A 19,123-nucleotide genomic window follows, 5' to 3' on the forward strand; every position below is an offset into this window, starting at 1 on the left:
GAATACGAACCAGTCTTCATTAGAGGGTGGTGGGTGGAGAACATGAACCATAGAGGGTGGTGGGTGGAGAACATAAACCACAGAGGGTGGTGGGTGGAGAACACGAACCATAGATGGTGGTGGGTGGAGAACACGATCCAGTCTTCATTAGAGGGTGGTGGGTGGAGAACACGAACCAGTCTTCATTAGAGGGTGGAGGGTGGAGAATACGAAACAGTCTTCATAGAGGGTGGTGGGTGGAGAACACGAACCATAGAGGGTGGTGGGTGGAGAACACGAACCATAGATGGTGGTGGGTGGAGAACTTGAACCATAGAGGGTGGTGGGTGGAGAACATGAACCATAGAGGGTGGTGGGTGAAGAACACGAACCAGTCTTTATGGAGGGTGGTGGGTGGAGAACACGAACCATAGAGGGTGGTGGGTGGAGAACACGAACCATTCTTCATTAGAGGGTCGTGGATGGAGAATACGAACCAGTCTTCATTAGACGGTTGTGGATGGAGAATTCTAACCAGTCTTCATAGAGGGTGGTGGGTGGAGAACACGAACCAGTCTTCATAGAGTGTGGTGGGTGGAGAATACGAACCAGTCTTCATTTGAGGGTGGTGGGTGCAGAACACGAACCAGTCTTCATGGAGGGTGGTGGGTGGAGAACACGAACCAGTCTTCATAGAGGGTGGTGGGTGGAGAACACGAACCAGTCTTCATAGAGGGTGGCGGGTGGAGAATACGAACCAGTCTTCATTAGAGGGTGGTGGGTGGAGAACACGAACCAGTCTTCATTAGAGGGTGGTGGGTGGAGAACACGAACCAGTCTTCATAGAGGGTGGTAGATGGAGAATACGAACCAGTCTTCATTAGAGGGTGGTGGGTGGAGAACACGAACCAGTCTTCGTGGTGGGTGGAGAATACGAACCAGTTTTCATAGATGGTGGTGGGTGTGTGGAACGAGCTGCCAGAGGCAGTGGGAGAAGCTTCTGTCACGATATTTATAGAGAGGTCAGATTCAGAGAGATGGAACCTAGAAAATCAAAAGGAATAAACGTTCCTCTATGTACACATGACCTCTAGTGTTTGCTACTCTCGCCCTGGGGGAGAAACCTGCTGCCTTTTGTCTACCTTAACAACGCCTCTCAGAATCTTGTAGATTGAGTCACCTCTCATCCTTTGCTTCAAAGAGGAAACTCCTGAACCTTGCCTCATACAACAATCCAGGCAACATCCTGATGCATCTCCTCTGGACCCTTGACATACTTTCCCCGTGCGTCCTGTAGTGAGTAACAGAATCGGGCTGAAGGCAGGCCAGAAGGGCGAGCTGTGGCACGCGGCGTGGAAGGGCTGAGTTGCAGGGACTGTTTCTGCACTGTATATCTCTTGCACTAAGTCAGCCTCTCCTTGTGATTGGCAGCAGAGTCTGGGCAGACAGGCACCCAGTTCCAGAATCGGCCAACAGAGGGAGCGTCGGTGTGGTCGCAGTGGCAGGGCCAGCATCATCCCCAGACCTCCGCTGAGCAGCACCCACATCAGCCTCAGAGCCAGCCTGAGGTGTTTCAGGTAAACAACCCCGATCTGCAGAAGGTGGCAGGTATGTGGAACAAGCTGCCAGAGGGGGGAAGGGGACGGGGTGGGGGTTAGAGACGGTGACACGGTTCAGAAGAGATGAACCTGTAGACAGGAAGGGTTTGGTGATGGCAGGCAAATGGGACCAACTCAGGTGGTGTTGGTGTGCATAACTGTGGCCCTTCTCATCAGCAATAGACACAGGCCCTGGAGAGGCTCAGCAGATCATGCAGCACCCATAAGAAGAAAAAGGGAGTCAAAGTTTCAGGCTTGGGGCTTCCGTCAGTGGTGAATAGGGTAGTTAAGAAGGTTTATGGGACCATAACACTTAAGAGCAGAAATAGGCCATTGAAGTCTGCCCTGCCATTTAATCATGAGCTGATCCATTTTCCCACTCGGTCCCACTGCTTGGCCTTCTCCCCATAACCTATGACGCCCTAAAGGTTAAGGTTGGCTGGCCTTCATTAGTCGGGAATACACGAGGTAATGGTGCAGCTCCATAAAACTCTGGTCAGACCACATTTGGAATATTATATCCAGTTCTGGTCACCTCATTACAGGATGTGGAAGCTTGTGGAGAGGGGGCAGAGGAGATTGACCAGGATGTTGCCTGGATTGGAGAACAGGTCTCATGAGGCAAGGTTTGCAGAGCTGGGGCTTTTTGGAGTGAAGTAGGATGAGAGATGACTTAATAGATGTCCCACAAGGTAGACAGCCACACCCTATTTCCCAGAGTGAGAGCAGCAAACACCAGAGGACGTCTGTACAGAGAGCAGTGGATGCCTGGAATCCCTTGCCAAGGGTGATGCTGGAGGCTGGTACAATAGGGGCATCTCTTTAGACAGGCACATGGATGCAAGGAAAATAGAGGGCTGTGAGGTAGGGATTTCTAGAAGTCGGCGCAGCATCGTGGGCCGGAGGGCCCATACTGTGTTGGTGTGTTCTATGCTCCCGACGAAGGGCCCAAAATGTCGATTACCCTTTACTCCGTGCGGATGCTGACTGACCTGCTGTGTTTCTCCAGCACTTTTGTACACAACACTGCAGATTTCCTCGTTTAACTTTCACTCTGCCCTGATGTTCCAGGGCCAGGTCTTCCCCCTTTTTTATCCAGCCAAGGTAATCTCGTGTTCCGTTTCCAGGAGCGCAAGTGACATTTGGCACCGAGGAGGCCCCTCTTTCCGTGAGCCTCGACTGGGCAGCCACCTTGTCAGATATTTTCCCAAGTCGAGCGACGTACTGCGCAGAACCAGGCCATTGGGCCAATCGCGTTCATGCAGAGGGCTACGTCCCCGTCTCCAGTTATCCCATTTAATCACGCTGGGTCCACAGCCCTGAGCAAACTGCTGCATTTGCCTGCTTTCGGCTCTCATCCCTCCAAGGTGCTGGTGATTCAAGTGCTCATCCACGTACTTCACTGTTGCAGCAATCTGCCCCAATTCAGCCAGTGCGTTCCAGATTCAAACTTTTCTCGGCGGGGGGGGGGGGGGGGGGGGGGGGGGGGGTGTGGGTGGGGATTCATCCTCAGACCACATCTAAATCACCTTCTCTCCCTCCCCACCTCCAATTTTCCCCACCCCCTTCCCCTCATGTTGTGGACACCTCTGCTGTCTGCTTCACCTAATCTAATTTTATATTGGGTTTAAATTTAAGTTATATTTACAACATGGTCGGAGCTGATTCCAGGCATTTAAGCCCTAGCCGTCCAATTTCACCTAATTAACCGACGTTTTGAAGGGTGGGAGGAAACCAGAGAACCCAGGGAAAACCCACGCAGACCGTGCAAACTCCTTACAGACAGCACTGGATTTGAACCTGGGTTGCCAGTGCTGTAATAGCGTCATGCTAACCGTGCCACCCCAACCATTTTCCCCACCCTGTCTCAGGCTTCCTGTTATATTCACGGAGTTAGGTAGCACTGGTGCAGGCCCCTCAGCCCAACTTATCCATGCTGACAGAGCTAGTTTCCCTACACACAAGCATAACGGAGAAACTCTGCAGGTCACACAGCGTCCATAGGAGGTAAAGGGGAACCAGCATTTAGCACCTGAGATTGTCGTCGAAGTGTAAGCAAAAAACAGATGGGTGCGTGAATTAAAAAGGTGGGGAGGGAGGAAGAGTCAGGGGAGGAGAGGAGGGAGGAAGGGGTGGGGGAGGAGAGGAGGGAGGAAGGGGTGGGGGAGGAGAAGAGAGAGGAAGGGGCAGGAGGAGGAGGAGGAGGAAGGGGCAAGGGAGAGGAGGGAGAAAGGGGCAGGGGAGGAGGGAGGCAGAGAGGAGAGAGGAAGGGGCAGAGGGAGGAGGAGGGAGGAGGGGCAGGAGGAGGAGGAAGGGGCAGGGGAGAGGAGGGAGGAAGGGGCAGGGGAGAGGAGGGAGGAAGGGGCAGGGGAGAGGAGGGAGGAAGGGGCAGGGGAGAGGAGAGGAGGGATGAAGGGGCAGGGGAGAGGAAGGGACGGGAGGAGAGGAAGGGGCGGGGAGAGGAAGGGACGGGAGGAGAGGAAGGGACGGGAGGGGAGGAAGGGACGGGAGGGGAGGAAGGGACGGGAGGGGAGGAAGGGACGGGAGGGGAGGAAGGGACGGGAGGGGAGGAAGGGACGGGAGGGGAGGAAGGGACGGGAGGGGAGGAAGGGACGGGAGGGGAGGAAGGGACGGGAGGGGAGGAAGGGACGGGAGGGGAGGAAGGGACGGGAGGGGAGGAAGGGACGGGAGGGGAGGAAGGGACGGGAGGGGAGGAAGGGACGGGAGGGGAGGAAGGGAGGGGAGGAAGGGACGGGAGGGGAGGAAGGGACGGGAGGAAGGGAGGGGAGGGGAGGAAGGGAGGGGAGGGGAGGAAGGGAGGGGAGGGGAGGAAGGGAGGGGAGGGGAGGGGAGGAAGGGAGGGGAGGAAGGGAGGGGAGGGGAGGAAGGGAGGGGAGGGGAGGAAGGGAGGGGAGGGGAGGAAGGGAGGGGAGGGGAGGAAGGGAGGGGAGGGGAGGAAGGGAGGGGAGGGGAGGAAGGGAGGGGAGGGGAGGAAGGGAGGGGAGGGGAGGAAGGGAGGGAAGGGGAGGAAGGGAGGGGGGGGAGGAAGGGAGGGGAGGGAGGAAGGGAGGGGAGGAAGGGAGGAAGGGAGGGGAGGAAGGGAGGAAGGGAGGGGAGGAAGGGAGGGGAGGGGAGGAAGGGAGGGGAGGGGAGGAAGGGAGGGGAGGGGAGGAAGGGAGGGGAGGGGAGGAAGGGAGGGGAGGGGAGGAAGGGAGGGGAGGGGAGGAAGGGAGGGGAGGGGAGGAAGGGAGGGGAGGGGAGGAAGGGAGGGGAGGGGAGGAAGGGAGGGGAGGGGAGGAAGGGAGGGGAGGGGAGGAAGGGAGGGGAGGGGAGGAAGGGAGGGGAGGGGAGGAAGGGACGGGAGGGGAGGAAGGGACGGGAGGGGAGGAAGGGACGGGAGGGGAGGAAGGGACGGGAGGGGAGGAAGGGACGGGAGGGGAGGAAGGGACGGGAGGGGAGGAAGGGGGAGAAATACATGCCAACAGGCAAGAGGTTATAGGTGGATATGGTTGGGAGGGCAGAAGAGAAAAAAGCAGATGTGATGGGAGGGGCTAGGTCACTGAATGGAGAGGGAAAGGGGTGGGGAGCAGGCTAACGGAAAAAGGAGAGGTGAATATTAATGCCCAGACAGAATATTAGGTGCTGTTCCTCCAATTTGCGGGTGTCCTCGGTTTGCCAGTGGACAGATATGTTGACGTGGGTATGATGCACGTGATTATAATGGGTGGCTGCTGGGAGGTCCTTGCTATTGCGGCAGACAGGACTGAGGTGCTCAATGAAGTGATTCTCCCGGTCTGCCTCCAGTCTCTCCGACATAGAGGAAACCACAATGGGAGCTCCGGATGTTGTACGTAACCCCTGCATGAAATGTTGCTTCATTTGAAAGGACTGTTTGGGGCCCCGAATGGTGGCGAGGGAGGAGGTGTGGGCGGAAGTGGAGCATTTCCTGCCGTATCGGGGTCAGTACAGAGGGGGCAATTCGGAAAGGGAGGAGTGAACAAGGGAGTGACGGAGGGAGTGGTCCCTGTGGAAGGCAGAGAGGGAAAGACATGTCTGGTGGTGGGATCACGTAGTAGGTGGAGGAAGTTGGATTCCCCAGTAAATGTGGGTGCTGAAGCACCAGGTAGTACACTTCTGGCCTGAGGGGCTGAATGGTCCCCCTGCACACTTCCTTTATTCCTTATTTGGTTTTGTTTTAACCCTGTAGGACATGCTGTCCATTTATGAAGAGCAAGGCACCACATACAACAGCGACGAGTTCTCGGAACTCCCCATGTTCCCACCGTTCTCGGAGTAGCCCTGAAGTGGCGGAGGAGGGGAGGTCGCTCTCCACCCAAACCCCTCACCTTCTCTGCTCGCCTCGATTGAAAGTGTTTGCGCTGAGAGGTACCTCCCAAAGTTCATTCGGCTCCGGACTCCTGGCCATGCGGTGTCAACCCTTCGTGTCCCCACATCCTACCCCCCCACCCCTAACCAGCGTTGGATCTCTGTGGTCCCACGTCGTGATCAATGGCACCCCCCCACCCCTCAACTCCATATTCAAAGCATGCTCCACCCACCACCCTCTATGAAGACTGGTTCGTGTTCTCCACCCACCACCCTCTATGAAGACTGGTTCGTGTTCTCCACCCACCACCCTCTATGAAGACTGGTTCGTGTTCTCCACCCACCACCCATAAATTGGAGGAGGGGTGTCAGTGACGCCAGAGTGGTATCGGTGACTAGAGAGTGGATTCACCTCCAGCACTCCCGCGGCCTCTGCAGCCGCACAGGCTCTTGTTCGATCCACCGGCAGCCCGAGCTCCAGATCCGAACCTCCGACACGACCTGGAAACCTTCGGCGCCCGAGGCCTCCTCGGGAACCTCTCTTGCCCTCCATACCCACTGGAATGCCGGTTTTGATAACTGGTCCCCGTTGGCCAGTCTCCAGCAGCTCGCGGACTGGTGTGTGTTCTTCGACCACAGATCGCCAACCACTCGCAGCCCGTGTTGATCCTTCGACCGCTGAGCCCCCTTGTGAGCCTGCTGCTGTGGTCTCCATCCTGCAGGCCCGTCTCCTGTGCTTCTCCTTCTTGACCGATCTCCCCGTTACTGGTGCCCTGCACCAGTCCACTGCTCCCCGCTAGAGTCTACAACTCCTCGTGGTCCGATGCCCAGCATGATGCTCAATTTAAGCTAACACTCTGCTACCTGCACATAGAACCTTACAGCACAGTACAGGCTCTTCGGCCCACGATGTTCTGCTGACCTATATAAATCTCAACAATTACCCCTTCACCCAGAACCCTCTATTTTTCTTGTATGCATATGCTTGTCAAGTCTTTTGAATGTCCCTATTGTTCCAGCCTCCCCCACCACCCTGGCAATGCATTGTGGGAACTCACCACTTAGTGTAAAAAAAACACTGTACCCCTGATATTGCCCCCGAACACGATGCCTGTACCTGTTCCCTGCATATTCATGTGTCCAGAAGCCTTTAAACAGTACTACAGTATCTGCTTCCGCCACTGTCCCTGGCAGACTTCTCCAGGCACCCACTGCACTCTGTTTTAAAAAAAAAACACCTTGCCCTCCCTCCTCATATTCTCTAGTGTGTGATATTACAGTGATTCCCCGACTTACGACTGGTCAGTCAGAAGGGAACACGGTTGTATCTTAAAATGGATACAAGTCAGGGACTACCTGTATTACCTGGGGAAATAATGATTCTGCCCACCTTATCAGCACCTCTTATCGTGTATAAACTTATTTCAGGACTCCCTCTCAGCCTCTGAAACTCCAGACAAAACAATCCAAGTTTGTCCCGTGGGAATTTACCGCAGGATTGAAGTAAAAGTTTTGCTCAACTGGATGGGGACAGGGTCTGGGCTTCCAGAATTCTGTCTTTTAATCAGGTGACGTGGATTGTCTCCTGGTCTTTCTGACCAGTCCTTGTATGCCCCTGAACTAAGGCAGCTGAGAGCCGGCCGCGAGGTGCGAGGGTAGTTGGTTGTGGGGACTTGTGGGTTCCCCCATGTAGAAGGTCAGCAAAACTTCCACCGTTCACTAAGACCAAAAATTCCGATCACCCAACCTATCTGAAATCCCTCCTGATCACCAGGCCCCAGTGTCCGGCATTCCCTTTCAACAGCCTGGGGTCACGAATCCCTGTTTAGTTCAGTTTCCCACACCCTCTTGAAAATATCCAAGGCCTTGAGTTTCCTTTAAACCTAATACAGTGGAAAATTTACATGCAACTTTAAAAAAATATCAGTGTTGGAGATCAATCACACTGATAATCCAGAAAATCTGGTCCTGAGTCCCAAGCCTACTGGAGTTTTTTGAGTGTGAATCTGTCAAGGGACTTGAACTCCCGTCACCAGAAGAGCGGTCCCAGTTTCTGGTCCAACATTTTGACCGCTGCACTATTGTCCCACTATTGTCCCGTGAGCCTAGAAGTGTTCACAGCTGACAGAACAGGAGGATTCGGAAGCCTTTGAACAGAACTGACGGCCAGGTCTGCTTTCATGATGCTGGTCCCCTTTCAGTCTTTTTTTCCCCTTGTATTAGGAATTGTACATCTACATATGTGGCACGTTCACTTCTGCACCAGCCTCTGATATGGTTTTTTTATATACATTTGCAGTTGAACTCAGTGTTTTACCTTGTGGGGTGTGTTTGTGCTTTTTATAATGTTTAAAGTTGTAACATAGATCTATATTGAAATCGTGAGTAGCCCAGAGGATGATTAACTACGACTTTCGTTAATCCGAACAAAGAAAAAAAATCATATTTCACTCTTTCTCTTCAGGGTTGTTTGTAAATAAATAAACTATTGGGTGGGCGGGAAAGAAAGAGAAAATGGGGACATTTTAAGTAACTTTTTATGAAAAATGTACATATATATATATGTGTGATATACAGTAGATATTGAATTTTACTGTGCCAGTTATGGTCATGGCAGCAGAGCAGAAAATGGTTGTGTGGTTTGCTGGGGGAAAGGTCTGCCTGCACCAGCTGACCAGTTGGATAAGCCGCTACCTACCCTGTGTGTGTTTTGAGCGGGCAGCAAGTTTCCGAAGACAGAATTGCTGCCAGTTTGAGGCGTGGCCAGCAGGAAAGCTGGATTAGGTGTCCTGTGAGCCTAAACTGGCAATATTAATTGGTCTTTCTCTCTTCCCTTCCTTCCTTCCCCGCCTCCCCTCTCTCCTTTCCCCACACGAGCGGGGTGTTTAGACATGCCACCCATCCGCTGTTGCGACCTGGCCTCGGTTCTCCCCACCCCCTCACTCATGCAGGCTTCTCGGCAAGCCACCACACCCACAGTGCTGCGTGCAAGTGCAGGTCCTGGCAGTGTTGACCCCCCCTCCCCCCCACCGCCATCAAAGGCTGGGAGAGGGATTGTCGCAATGCGTAAATAAGTTAACCACCGGATAATGAGGCTCTCAAATCTTGGCTCACTCAGGAGTCTTAAAATAAACCACTCAGTGTGTCAGACAGCATCCGTGGAGAGAGCGGGTCAGCGTGCATTGTTGGGAGGCCATTGGCCCTCTTTCCCTGGATCCTGCCTGGTGTGCTGAGTTTTCCTTTTTTTTAAAATCTTCCTCCTGAATAATCCTTTCAAGATTAAGATTAGGATTTGCCGATGTTGTGGAATAAATTTTGGCGAAGAATATTGGTGGAGTTTGAAGTTTTCCCGTTAGCATTGCCACATATGCCCCAACTCATCTGTAAAGAATCAGTCAATTGCTTCTGAACTATCTCCATGAAATGTATCCCTGGAAACTGCCCTGGAGCTCAGATCCATAGAACATTTACAGCACAGAAACAGATCTTTTGGCCCTCTAGTCTGTGCCTTAACATTTATTCTGCCTAGTCCCACTGATCTACACCCCTTCCATCCATGTACCTGTCCAAATTATTTTTTTTCACTCAAAATCAAGCCTGCATTCCCTACCTCAGCTGGCAGTTTGTTCGGCACTTCCACCACTTTCTGCATGAAGAAATTTTCCCCTAATCTCTTCCCCTTTCACCCTTAACCTATGTCCTCTGGTTTGTATCTCACCTACCATCAGTGGAAAAAGCCTGCTTCCATTTACTCTGTCTATAGCCTTCATAATTTTAAATATCTCTATCAAGACTTCCCTTATTCTTCTATGCTTCAGGTTATAAAGTCTCCACCTGTTTAACCTTTCCCTTTAATTTAGTTCTTCAAGTTTCATCCCCAATAATTTAATTTAGAGCCACCCAATTTAACCCAATTGACCGACAACCCCAGTGCATTTTGAAAGGTGGAGGAGGCCCACACAGACGTGGTGAGAACATTTACAGCGTTGAGTGAACTGTGCTGCCCCTATTCTCTTGCACTTGGTCAATCGATAACTTTTTTTATTGTTAGCTTTCCTGTTGTTGGGTGAGCAAAACTGCACACAATACTCCAAAGTTCACCTCACCAATGTCTGTACATCCCAACTCTTAACACATTGATTTATAAAGAACAATATGCCATGACTCAATGTGACATGTTAGATTGCTGTCTTGGTTGTCTTTGTTTCCATTCGTCACCAAAGGGGAGGTTTTTAGTCGAATGCCAACACCACCAGCGTTTGGGGGGTAAGGATGGACCATTGCCAAGCTGCACATAAAGTGCTGGTGAGACTTGGCCAATCAAGTGGCCTCTGTGGCGGGCAGGTTCCTCCGACATGTTTCACCTCACTCCAGTTCTCCAGCATCACTCTTGGCTCCCAGTGCAAAGACACGCTTGCCAACAAGGTGCTCCCCCTCCCACCATTACAGGGAGTGCCCACGGAAGGAGAGAGGATATAAAACCCTCAATCTGGTCATCCACCCTTTGCCCCAACTCCTTTCTCTGATAAGGCCAACAACCTGTGAGTGTCAGTGGTCACGGGCAGTTTCGCAGCAAGCGCCCAGCCATGAATGAACCAACCTTCCACCAGTTTGTGTGCCAACCATTCTATCTTGTCTCCCCCACCCCATGTCTGACATGCCTCGGGCACTGCCAGACTGAGACCCACCTGCACATCGAAGAAAAAACACCTCATCTTCCAACTGGGCAACCTCCAAACCTCCAACTGAAGGCATCAACTTTTCTGGTTTCTGTTAACTGCCCCACCCCCCCCCCCCCCCCCCCATCTTTCCTCTTTACTCTTTGCTTCTGAGACAACTTCCCCCAGTCAATTCCCACCTTTCCTGTCCTGTGTCCCATCCATACCCAATTAACCCCTTTTGTCTGTTGCTCTGTGCTCCTCCCCCTTTTAATTCAGACGCCTGTCTGCTTTTCACTCGTACGTCAGGCCCAAAATGTTGATAATCTAATTTTCCCTCCTATGGATGCTAGGAGACCGGCTGAGTTCCTCCAGCATCTGTGTGTTACTACAATCACAGAACCTTCAGATTTTAGTGTTTCACCTCACCCTTTCCATAGTTTGAGTGTGGTGGGGGGGAGGGGAGGGGAGGGCAGAGCAGCCTCAGGACCACGCATCGCATTTTGCACCATTTGACCAGGGCGCTGTGGTAATGCAGGGACACAGTTATCCTGGCATATTGTGAGATTCCCTGCTCTTCCTTCAAAAACAACCTTTTTAATGCATCTCCAACATGGCTGGAGATCCCACCCTTCAAAATTGAGGGGGTGCCCCTTGCATGGGATGAAGCAGCTGAGCGCACACACTGCCAAGGCATCAACTCTGGCTTGAGTGTAAAAGCCATGGATTTGTATTTTATTGTCCTGTTGTTTTTCTCCCACTGAAACCTCTGTTGCCCTTGTACATGTTTTTATTTCACTTATTTATTCAGATTAATACATTATTAATCTCATCACCTTATTAATAAAGAGGAAACAGAATCCATTTCTTTTTATTGTGTGTGCTGGAGCTTTCGTGGAGACGGGACGGAACAGCCTATGTTCAAATGGGTCGTGCAAGTGACAGTTATGCTGAGTTACCGTCGCTGAACCATCCAGCAAGGGAGGGGGGGTGTTTACTATCACTGAGCCATCCATCGGTGAGGGGGGGGGGTTTACCAATATTGAACAACCCACTGTTGGGGGGGGGGGTTTAACCACTGACCTGGAGTAGCCAGGTTAGGAGAGCAGAGGCTGTGAGGATTATCTTGTCGTCACGTAATAAAACAAAGTGTAATGTTGCATGAAATCTCCTTTACATTAGTACTCTCTTAACAGTCAGAGAAAAAGTAATTGAGTGTCTAGATTCGTCTCTGCAGCCGCACAGACCCCCCACCCTTCAATCCATCGGCAATCTGAACTCTAGATCCAAACTTCCAACGTGGTCCTCCTGCAGCCCAGTGCCGATACCTGGTACCCAGTTTCCAGAAGACCGCAGTCTGGTGCGAGTCCCTCAGCCGCAGTCACCAACAGCCCTGCCACCTGTGTGTCCTTTAGCCTCAGAGCCCCTTGCTGATCTGCCGCTGTGGTCACCATTCTCTGCGTCTCTGTTTCTCTCTCAAATATAGTGGGGGGGGGGGGGGTGGGAAATGTCCACCCTGTTTTCTGGTACCCTGCTGCAAGTTCTTTGTTTCCTTGTCGTCTGCAACCCCTCGAGGCTGGTGCTAAGCACATGTGCAATCATCTTACTGTTGGCTCCCTTAACGAGCTGTTTAAAGCCTGCACAGTGCCGTCAGGTTGGGTAGTTGGACCCCGTAGAGGAGCACTGAGTCTCCACTCCCTGTTCCCCAGCGGAAGCGCTGCCATTTCCCCAGAGCCTAGTAACCATCTTCACAGCTCTACTTGGCAGTGGGACGGGTGCAGCTCAAGTACCGGTACATGGATGGGAGAGCTATGGACTGGGTGCAGGTCAGTGGGATTAAGCAGAATGATAGTTTGGCACAGGCCAGAATGGCCAAAGAGCCTGTTTCTGTGCTGTTACATTCTACAGATCCCAGAACCTCAACACCGTCCAGGATCTGGCAGCTTGCTTTGATGGGGACTGCACCAATTCGCAGAAGCACCTTTGCCATTGTGCAGGATACATGGGGGCAACTCACCAACACTCCTCGAATAGCACGTTCTGAATCCACCAGCTCAGAGGATGGGGGCAAGGGGGGGGGGGTTAGAACACCACTCAGATGTCGAACCTCCAAGCAACACGCCGTCCTGACTCAGCATGCATTCGCTGTTCCTTCACCATCTCTGGGTCCAAATCCCAAACAGCGGCATAGGCATACCTCAAGGTTCGAGAAGGCGGCACCCCACCACCACCTTCTCCAGGGATGGGAATGAAATGAGCAAACCAATCCCGGAGAAACTCAGCCTGACCATCTTTACCCACGGATGCTGACTGGCTGCGTCCCACCAGCAATTCCACTGGACTACACATTTTTTTCAAAAGGCTTGCTTTCTGAAAAGAAATTGGGGATTATGAGAGACAATTTCAAGTTGAACACAAAGATAACTTTAGATTTAGTGCATCACATAAGAAATTTGAGAAACATTAAATTAATCTGTATTAAATTTAACATCCTTAATCGCATAATTATTGGCACATTGCATTAATTCAACTAACCTAAAAATATTTTGCTGCTGATTTTCATTTGTACACCAATTCAAAAGCCCCGCAAAAGGTAGTGAATGCAGCCCAGGGCATCACAGGCAAAAACGCCTCCCCTCCATTGAGGACACCTGCGGGGAATGCTGCCGTCGGAGAGCAGCGGTGATCGCCAAGGATCCGCACCATCCCAGCACACGCTCTGTTCTCGCTGCTGCCATCAGGAAGGAGGACTCAGTGCCACAAGATTCGCACCCACCAGGTTCAGGAACAGCTGCCACCCCTCCACCATCAGACTCCTCACCGATAAACTCAATCATTTAAGGACTCTTGCTTTTTTTCTCTCTGTATTGCACAGTCATTTGTTTACAAGGGTACAATGAGTAGAGTTTTTTTTTTGCATTACCAACAAGTGTAATTCTCAAAAAAGAAATCTCAGGGATGTACATGATGTCATGTATGTGCTCTGACAAAAAATCTCAAATCTCTATAATCGCTTCTATACTCCACTCTACCTCTAATCTTACATATAACAATAAAACAATTTACAGTACGGAAATAGGCCATATCGGCCCTTCTTGTCCACATCGATTTACTCCACTAGTTCCACCTACCCATTCCCCTGCCCATAACTCTCCAACCCCCTCACATCCATGTACTCATCCAGCCTCCTCTTAAATGACAGAATTGGCCCTGCCACAACTACCTCTTCTGGAAGATCATTCCACTCAGCCACCGCTCTCTGAGTGAAGAAGCTTCCTCTTATATTACTCCTAAAGTTTTGCCCCCTAACCCTTAACTTATGACCCCTTGTTCCAATCTCCCCTACCCTCAGGGGAAAGAGCCTATTAACATCTACTCTTCCCTACTGATATACTTCCCTACCACTAGTGTGAGATAATAGAATCTGGAGACAACCCTTCAGATTTAGATTTCAGAGAACCTACGTGACATCACATACACCCTTGAGATACTTTTTCTGCAGGCCTTTACCATTTATTGGCAGCGCAAAAAAAAAAATCCTGTACTAACCTGTTTTTCTTTTGGCTTGGCTTCGCGGACAAAGATTTATGGAGGAGTAATGTCCAAGTCAGCTGCAGGCTCGTTTGTGGCTGACAAGTCCGATGCGGGACAGGCAGACAGGGTTGCAGCGGTTGCAAGGGAAAATTGGTTGGTTGGGGGTGGGTGTTGGGTTTTTCCTCCTTTGCCTTTTGTCAGTGAGGTGGGCTCTGCGGTCTTCTTCAAAGGAGGTTGCTGCCCGCCGAACTGTGAGGCGCCAAGATGCACAGTTTGAGGCGATATCAGCCCACTGGCGGTGATCAATGTGGCAGGCACCAAGAGCTTTCTTTAGGTAGACCTCGTACCTCTTCTTTGGTGCACCTCTGTCTCGGTGGCCAGTGGAGAGCTCGCCATATAACACGATCTTGGGAAGGCGATGGTCCTCCATTCTGGAGACGTGACCTACCCAGCGCAGTTTGATCTTCAGCAGCGTGGATTCGATGCTGTCGGCCTCTGCCATCTCGAGTACTTCGATGTTGGAGATGAAGTCGCTCCAATGAATGTTGAGGATGGAGCGGAGACAACGCTGTACCAACCTGTACAGGTAAAGAAATAAACAAACCTCGATGGAAAGGTTCAAGGCCGCAGGGTCTTTCTTCTCCCCGCGGACACTGGCTGGAACTGCCGTGTCCCTCCAACAGATTGCTGTCTTGCTCGTTGTCAGCCGGGGAGAAGAGACGATGGAGCAGCTTTCACTTGGTTTGCAGGGAGTCGGGGACGTAGGGGAAAACAAGAAGGGGCAATGAGGTGGACTTGGCCGTGATGCACTCGGGCTTGGTTGGGCTGCTGCAGAAGTTGGGGAGAGTATTCTCCTTCTTGTCTCCCCCAACCCCCCGGAATAATGCCACAGTTAAACATGGAGATCCTTTATGAGCGACCCTTTGACTTATTTCTAGTCTCTAAGCGTGCGCGAAATCTGAAATCTACCTTCCGTAAGGCGAAACCGGCTCAGATCTTGGCGCAGCGACATTCGACTGTCTCAAACATGGCAGTCCCCACTGTGAATCACGCTCGGCGCTGATTGGGCTGGCCTGCCGGGGCGCTTCACGTGACCGCCGCTATTTGGCGCCAAGTGGACGACGCCGAGGGAGGAGTGGAGGCCGGTAACTAGCGGGCCGTCACTAACCCTAACTAGCGATAATACTAACCCTAACTAGTGATAGTACTAACCAGCACCGTGCTGGTAGTTAATACGGTCGAATATTGAGCGAGTAACTAGTGGTGGGCGCCGAGTCACCACTAACCAGTGCATTAACCATTAACCAGGGCGTTAACCTGTGGGAACCACTGTTGTTATTAACCAGCACTCCCTGTCATTCATTAACATTTTCAGCACCTTTTAATGTGCTGTGTTCAGAGAAGCCACAAGACCATTGGTGCAATGAGGCCATTCAGCCCATCGTGGCTGTCCCACCCCCATTCTGTTCTGAGCTGATCCATTCCCCCTCCCCACTACCCTGGCTCATCACCAGTCTGCCCGCAGCGGCGCATCTCTGGCTGGAGAGATCCCTCCACGTCTCCGTTCTGAGCGGACGCCCTCCAATCCTGAGTTTGAGCCCTCTCATCCTGGACTCTCACTCTATGGGGAATGACCTTTCTCCTCGAGCCCAGAGGACCACAAAACCCAGCAGCAGTAGATATTCACCAAGTCACATGGTTACTTAAACAAAAGTTGGTTTTAATCATCTTTAAACATGAAAACAGGATCAAACTTTAACTTATCACTATTAACCTAACTTAACCACCTTCTAATTCTATGTGCACGTATGTGGAAGTTCAGAAAAGTTATTTGGTTCACAGTCCAATCTCACTTCTCATTCCTCCAAGTTCACTGGTTGCAGACAATTCTACTGTGCACAGAATTTAACATTTATGGAGTTCACCAGGCTTTGGTGCTCAAAAGGTAAATGGTTACTGCTCAGGAAGGTTCTTGTCAGTTTTCAGAGAGAGGTTTGTTGTTCCAGGACACCCAACTGATTCCTTTTTTAATCAGCCACTTCAGTGTCTTGCTGAAGAAGCTTGCCCCTTCAGGGTTTTCCAGATGAAAAACCCCTTTCTTACAGGTCACCACAGAGTTTCTTTCTGTTTCACTTATTTCAAGTAAAACATTAGGCAGCCAGTCCTCTCCTCTTGCATGAACCATAAGGGCTTTGACCAGGTTGAACTAAGCACTCACAACCTGTCTTCCAAATGGGGGTTTCCACAAGTTTGCCAGCTTGTCCTGTTCCAGTCCCAGCTGCTGCTGCTGACTGTAACACTGTAGAACTGATCTCTCTCTCTCTCTCTCTCTCTCAGAGAGAAAGCCTGTTTGACTCTCTCTGCTTGCAAAACCACATGACCCTCTTAGAACAGCAAGTTCCACTCCAGACAGACTGCGGCTCTGACATGTTTTTTCATCTATTGCCTTTTTGTAAATAACAATCCATTAGTGAAGTTTTTTGGGTACTCTTCAAAGCTTTTGCAAAGGCTGTTGGCCCTGACATGTCTAGCATGAGCAGAGCTCCAGTATTTTAAATAAGATCTGTTTTAAAATGTTTGTAGGTGACATGCACTAAAAATCCTTCCCCAATTTATCTCCCAAAAACATATCTATATACAAATCAAACACACTATAATCTGTCATACCATCAGACATCGGAGCAGAAACAGGACATTCAGCCCATTGAGTCTCTCCCCCATTCTATCCTGAGTTGATCCATTCAGCCCCACTTCCCGGCCTCTGATGCCCTGGCTCATCAACAACCTCTGTCTTAAATACACCCAATGACCTGGCCTCCACGACTGCCTGTGGCAACAAATTCACCACCCTCTGGCTGAAGAAATCCCTCCGTGTCTCTGTTCTAAGCGGATGCCCTTCAATCCTGAAGTTGCACCCTCTTGTCCTAGACTTTCCCATCGTAGGGAAAAACCTTTCCACATCGACTCTGTCCATGTCTTTCAATGTTCCAAATGTTTCAATGAGACCCTGCATTGCTTCAAATTCCAATGAATTCACACCAAGGTATCAAATGCTCTGAATCAGCCCCCCTTATTCCCTCTCCCCTCCCCCATTCTCTCCTCCTATTCACTCTTCCCTGTTCACTCTTCCCATTCTCTCTTCTCTCCCCATTTTCTATCCCATTTGTCTCCCCTCATTCTCTGACCCCATTCTCTCTCCCCATTCTTTCCCCATTCTCTGTCTCCATTTTCTCTCTCCATTCACTCTGCCCCATTCTCTATTATCTCTCCCCTATTCTCTTCCTCATTCACTCCCCTATTCTCTCTTCCCCATTCTATCTCCCCTATTCTCTCCTCCCATTTTCTCTCTTTCCCTCTCCCTATTGCATTTGCCTTCTTTACCACCATCTCAACCTGTGAGTTTACCTTCAGGCTCTCCTGCACGAGGACTCCCAGGTCCCTTTGTTTCTGGGTATTTTCAATTTTCTCCCTATTTAGAAAATAGACTGCCCATTTATTTTTCCTAACAAGGTGCATCACCTTATCCTTTCTGACATTATATTTCATTTGCCACTTCTCTGCCCTTCTCTGTCCAAGTCCTTCTGCAGCCTCCCTGTTTCCTCTATACTACCTGGGGGGGGGGGGGAGGGGGCGGACGGAGGGTTAAAATGGGATTAGCGTGAATGGGTCAGTGACTAAGCCACCATATTGACTGTTTGCAGGTAATCCCGTGCCATAAAGATTTCTAAAATCGTACATGAGGCAAATCTCCATGCAACAATGACAGCAATGGCCCAGATGAATAAGGATGCTGTGGTACAATTCAAATTTTACTGATTCCATGTCACTGCACAAAGCTTTGCAAGAAATATAATGGTTCGGATCTTAATTGGAAAATGAACAATTCCAGACCCTCTTCATTGCTCCATCTTCCCTTATCCCCTTCTATACAGCCATCTCTTCCACCACCCACCCCCCAACACTGATCTTTCCATCTGCTACCCTTTCCCTACTCTCTTCATGTCCTTCCCTCACTCTCCCAGATTCTGCTGAGAAGAATGTTTTATTAACGGAGTCAGAAAGATTGGGACAGGAAATTGGAGTTTTAGAGAAAGAGTTGCAAAAGGAGAAACTGCATAAGAAGAGGAGCAAATTAGATGCTTTTAAATTGGAATATAATGCGTATGGTACAAACTTATAGAGTTGAAAGATCTAATCAATAAATACCTGCGTGGTTCGGGGCGTTGGAGGTTGGATGGGTGGGCAACCGAGGCCTAGGACAGAGTCCATGGTTGGGGCGTCAGGAACTCCGCAAGCCACACATCATATGCCAAATAATGTGCCTGCGGCCACCCTTGCCCCAGTGTCCGGGCTGTTAGTGTTAGACGGCTCCCACCACCCCCTGATATGATTGTCGTTCTGATGCTTTTTTCATGTCCATGTCACAGAGCACCTCCATGTTCCCCAGCAAGGTGACCACGGAACATCAGTCGCTGGTCCTGGTGAAGCGCCTGCTGGCTGTGGCAATCTCCTGCATCACCTATCTCAGAGGTCTGTTTCCTGAATATGCCTACGGCACGCGCTATGTGGAAGGTAAGTGCACGTCACGTTGGGCATCGGGAGAATGTGGGTGAGGGCTGGGGGTGGTGAAGTAAAAGCCTTTAATCATTGAATCATGTCCACTTATGGCACGCCCAGAACTGCAAAAGTCAAGGTGGTAAGCAAGGGAGGCTGCAGATTGCAAAAAACACCTATTGTATATGCTGGTTTATAAGAACGGCCCCAGAATTTCCACTTACGGCACTTACCACTGACCGGTGGAGTGATGCTGTCACAATATTATAAAAGCAAGTTACCCAGTAAAGGTTTAAATTTTATAATAAACCACCATCAGCTCCTTTAACAGACTGTTAACAGACAGTCGGACTGGCCAGATTGACCTGGCAGGGAAGCATTGAGACTTCACTGTTAAGGTTCGCATTTTATCCTTGGCGCTTGGTGCTTCACTTTGGGAAGAATAACCAAAATAGGACGAATGCAGTGAAGGGG

The 19,123-nt window shown here is 50.8% G+C and overlaps 2 protein-coding genes across 14 annotated transcripts in view; both read left to right on the forward strand.

The window, feature by feature from the left end:
- Window positions 1-5,971, forward strand: part of LOC138764368 (aryl hydrocarbon receptor nuclear translocator-like) — a 53,555-nt gene extending 47,584 nt beyond the window's left edge. For 8 of the 10 annotated variants that reach the window (XM_069940212.1, XM_069940213.1, XM_069940205.1 and 5 more), the window contains 2 exons: window positions 1,411-1,556; window positions 5,785-5,971. In XM_069940212.1, the coding sequence (XP_069796313.1) occupies window positions 1,411-1,556; window positions 5,785-5,874 (236 nt within the window). In that variant the 3' untranslated portion in view covers window positions 5,875-5,971. The remainder of the gene's footprint in view (window positions 1-1,410; window positions 1,557-5,784) is intronic. The other 2 variants (XM_069940210.1, XM_069940211.1) reach the window with 2 other exon arrangements.
- Window positions 5,972-15,179: 9,208 nt separating this feature from the next.
- hormad1 (HORMA domain containing 1) overlaps window positions 15,180-19,123 on the forward strand; it is a 64,391-nt gene continuing 60,447 nt past the window's right edge. For 3 of the 4 annotated variants that reach the window (XM_069940215.1, XM_069940218.1, XM_069940217.1), the window contains exons 1-3: window positions 15,180-15,240; window positions 17,797-17,890; window positions 18,523-18,667. In XM_069940215.1, the coding sequence (XP_069796316.1) occupies window positions 17,855-17,890; window positions 18,523-18,667 (181 nt within the window). In that variant the 5' untranslated portion in view covers window positions 15,180-15,240; window positions 17,797-17,854. The remainder of the gene's footprint in view (window positions 15,241-17,796; window positions 17,891-18,522; window positions 18,668-19,123) is intronic. The other variant, XM_069940216.1, reaches the window with a different exon arrangement.

The sequence above is a fragment of the Narcine bancroftii genome, chromosome 5, assembly GCF_036971445.1.
Source record: "Narcine bancroftii isolate sNarBan1 chromosome 5, sNarBan1.hap1, whole genome shotgun sequence".
NCBI lineage: Eukaryota > Metazoa > Chordata > Chondrichthyes > Torpediniformes > Narcinidae > Narcine > Narcine bancroftii.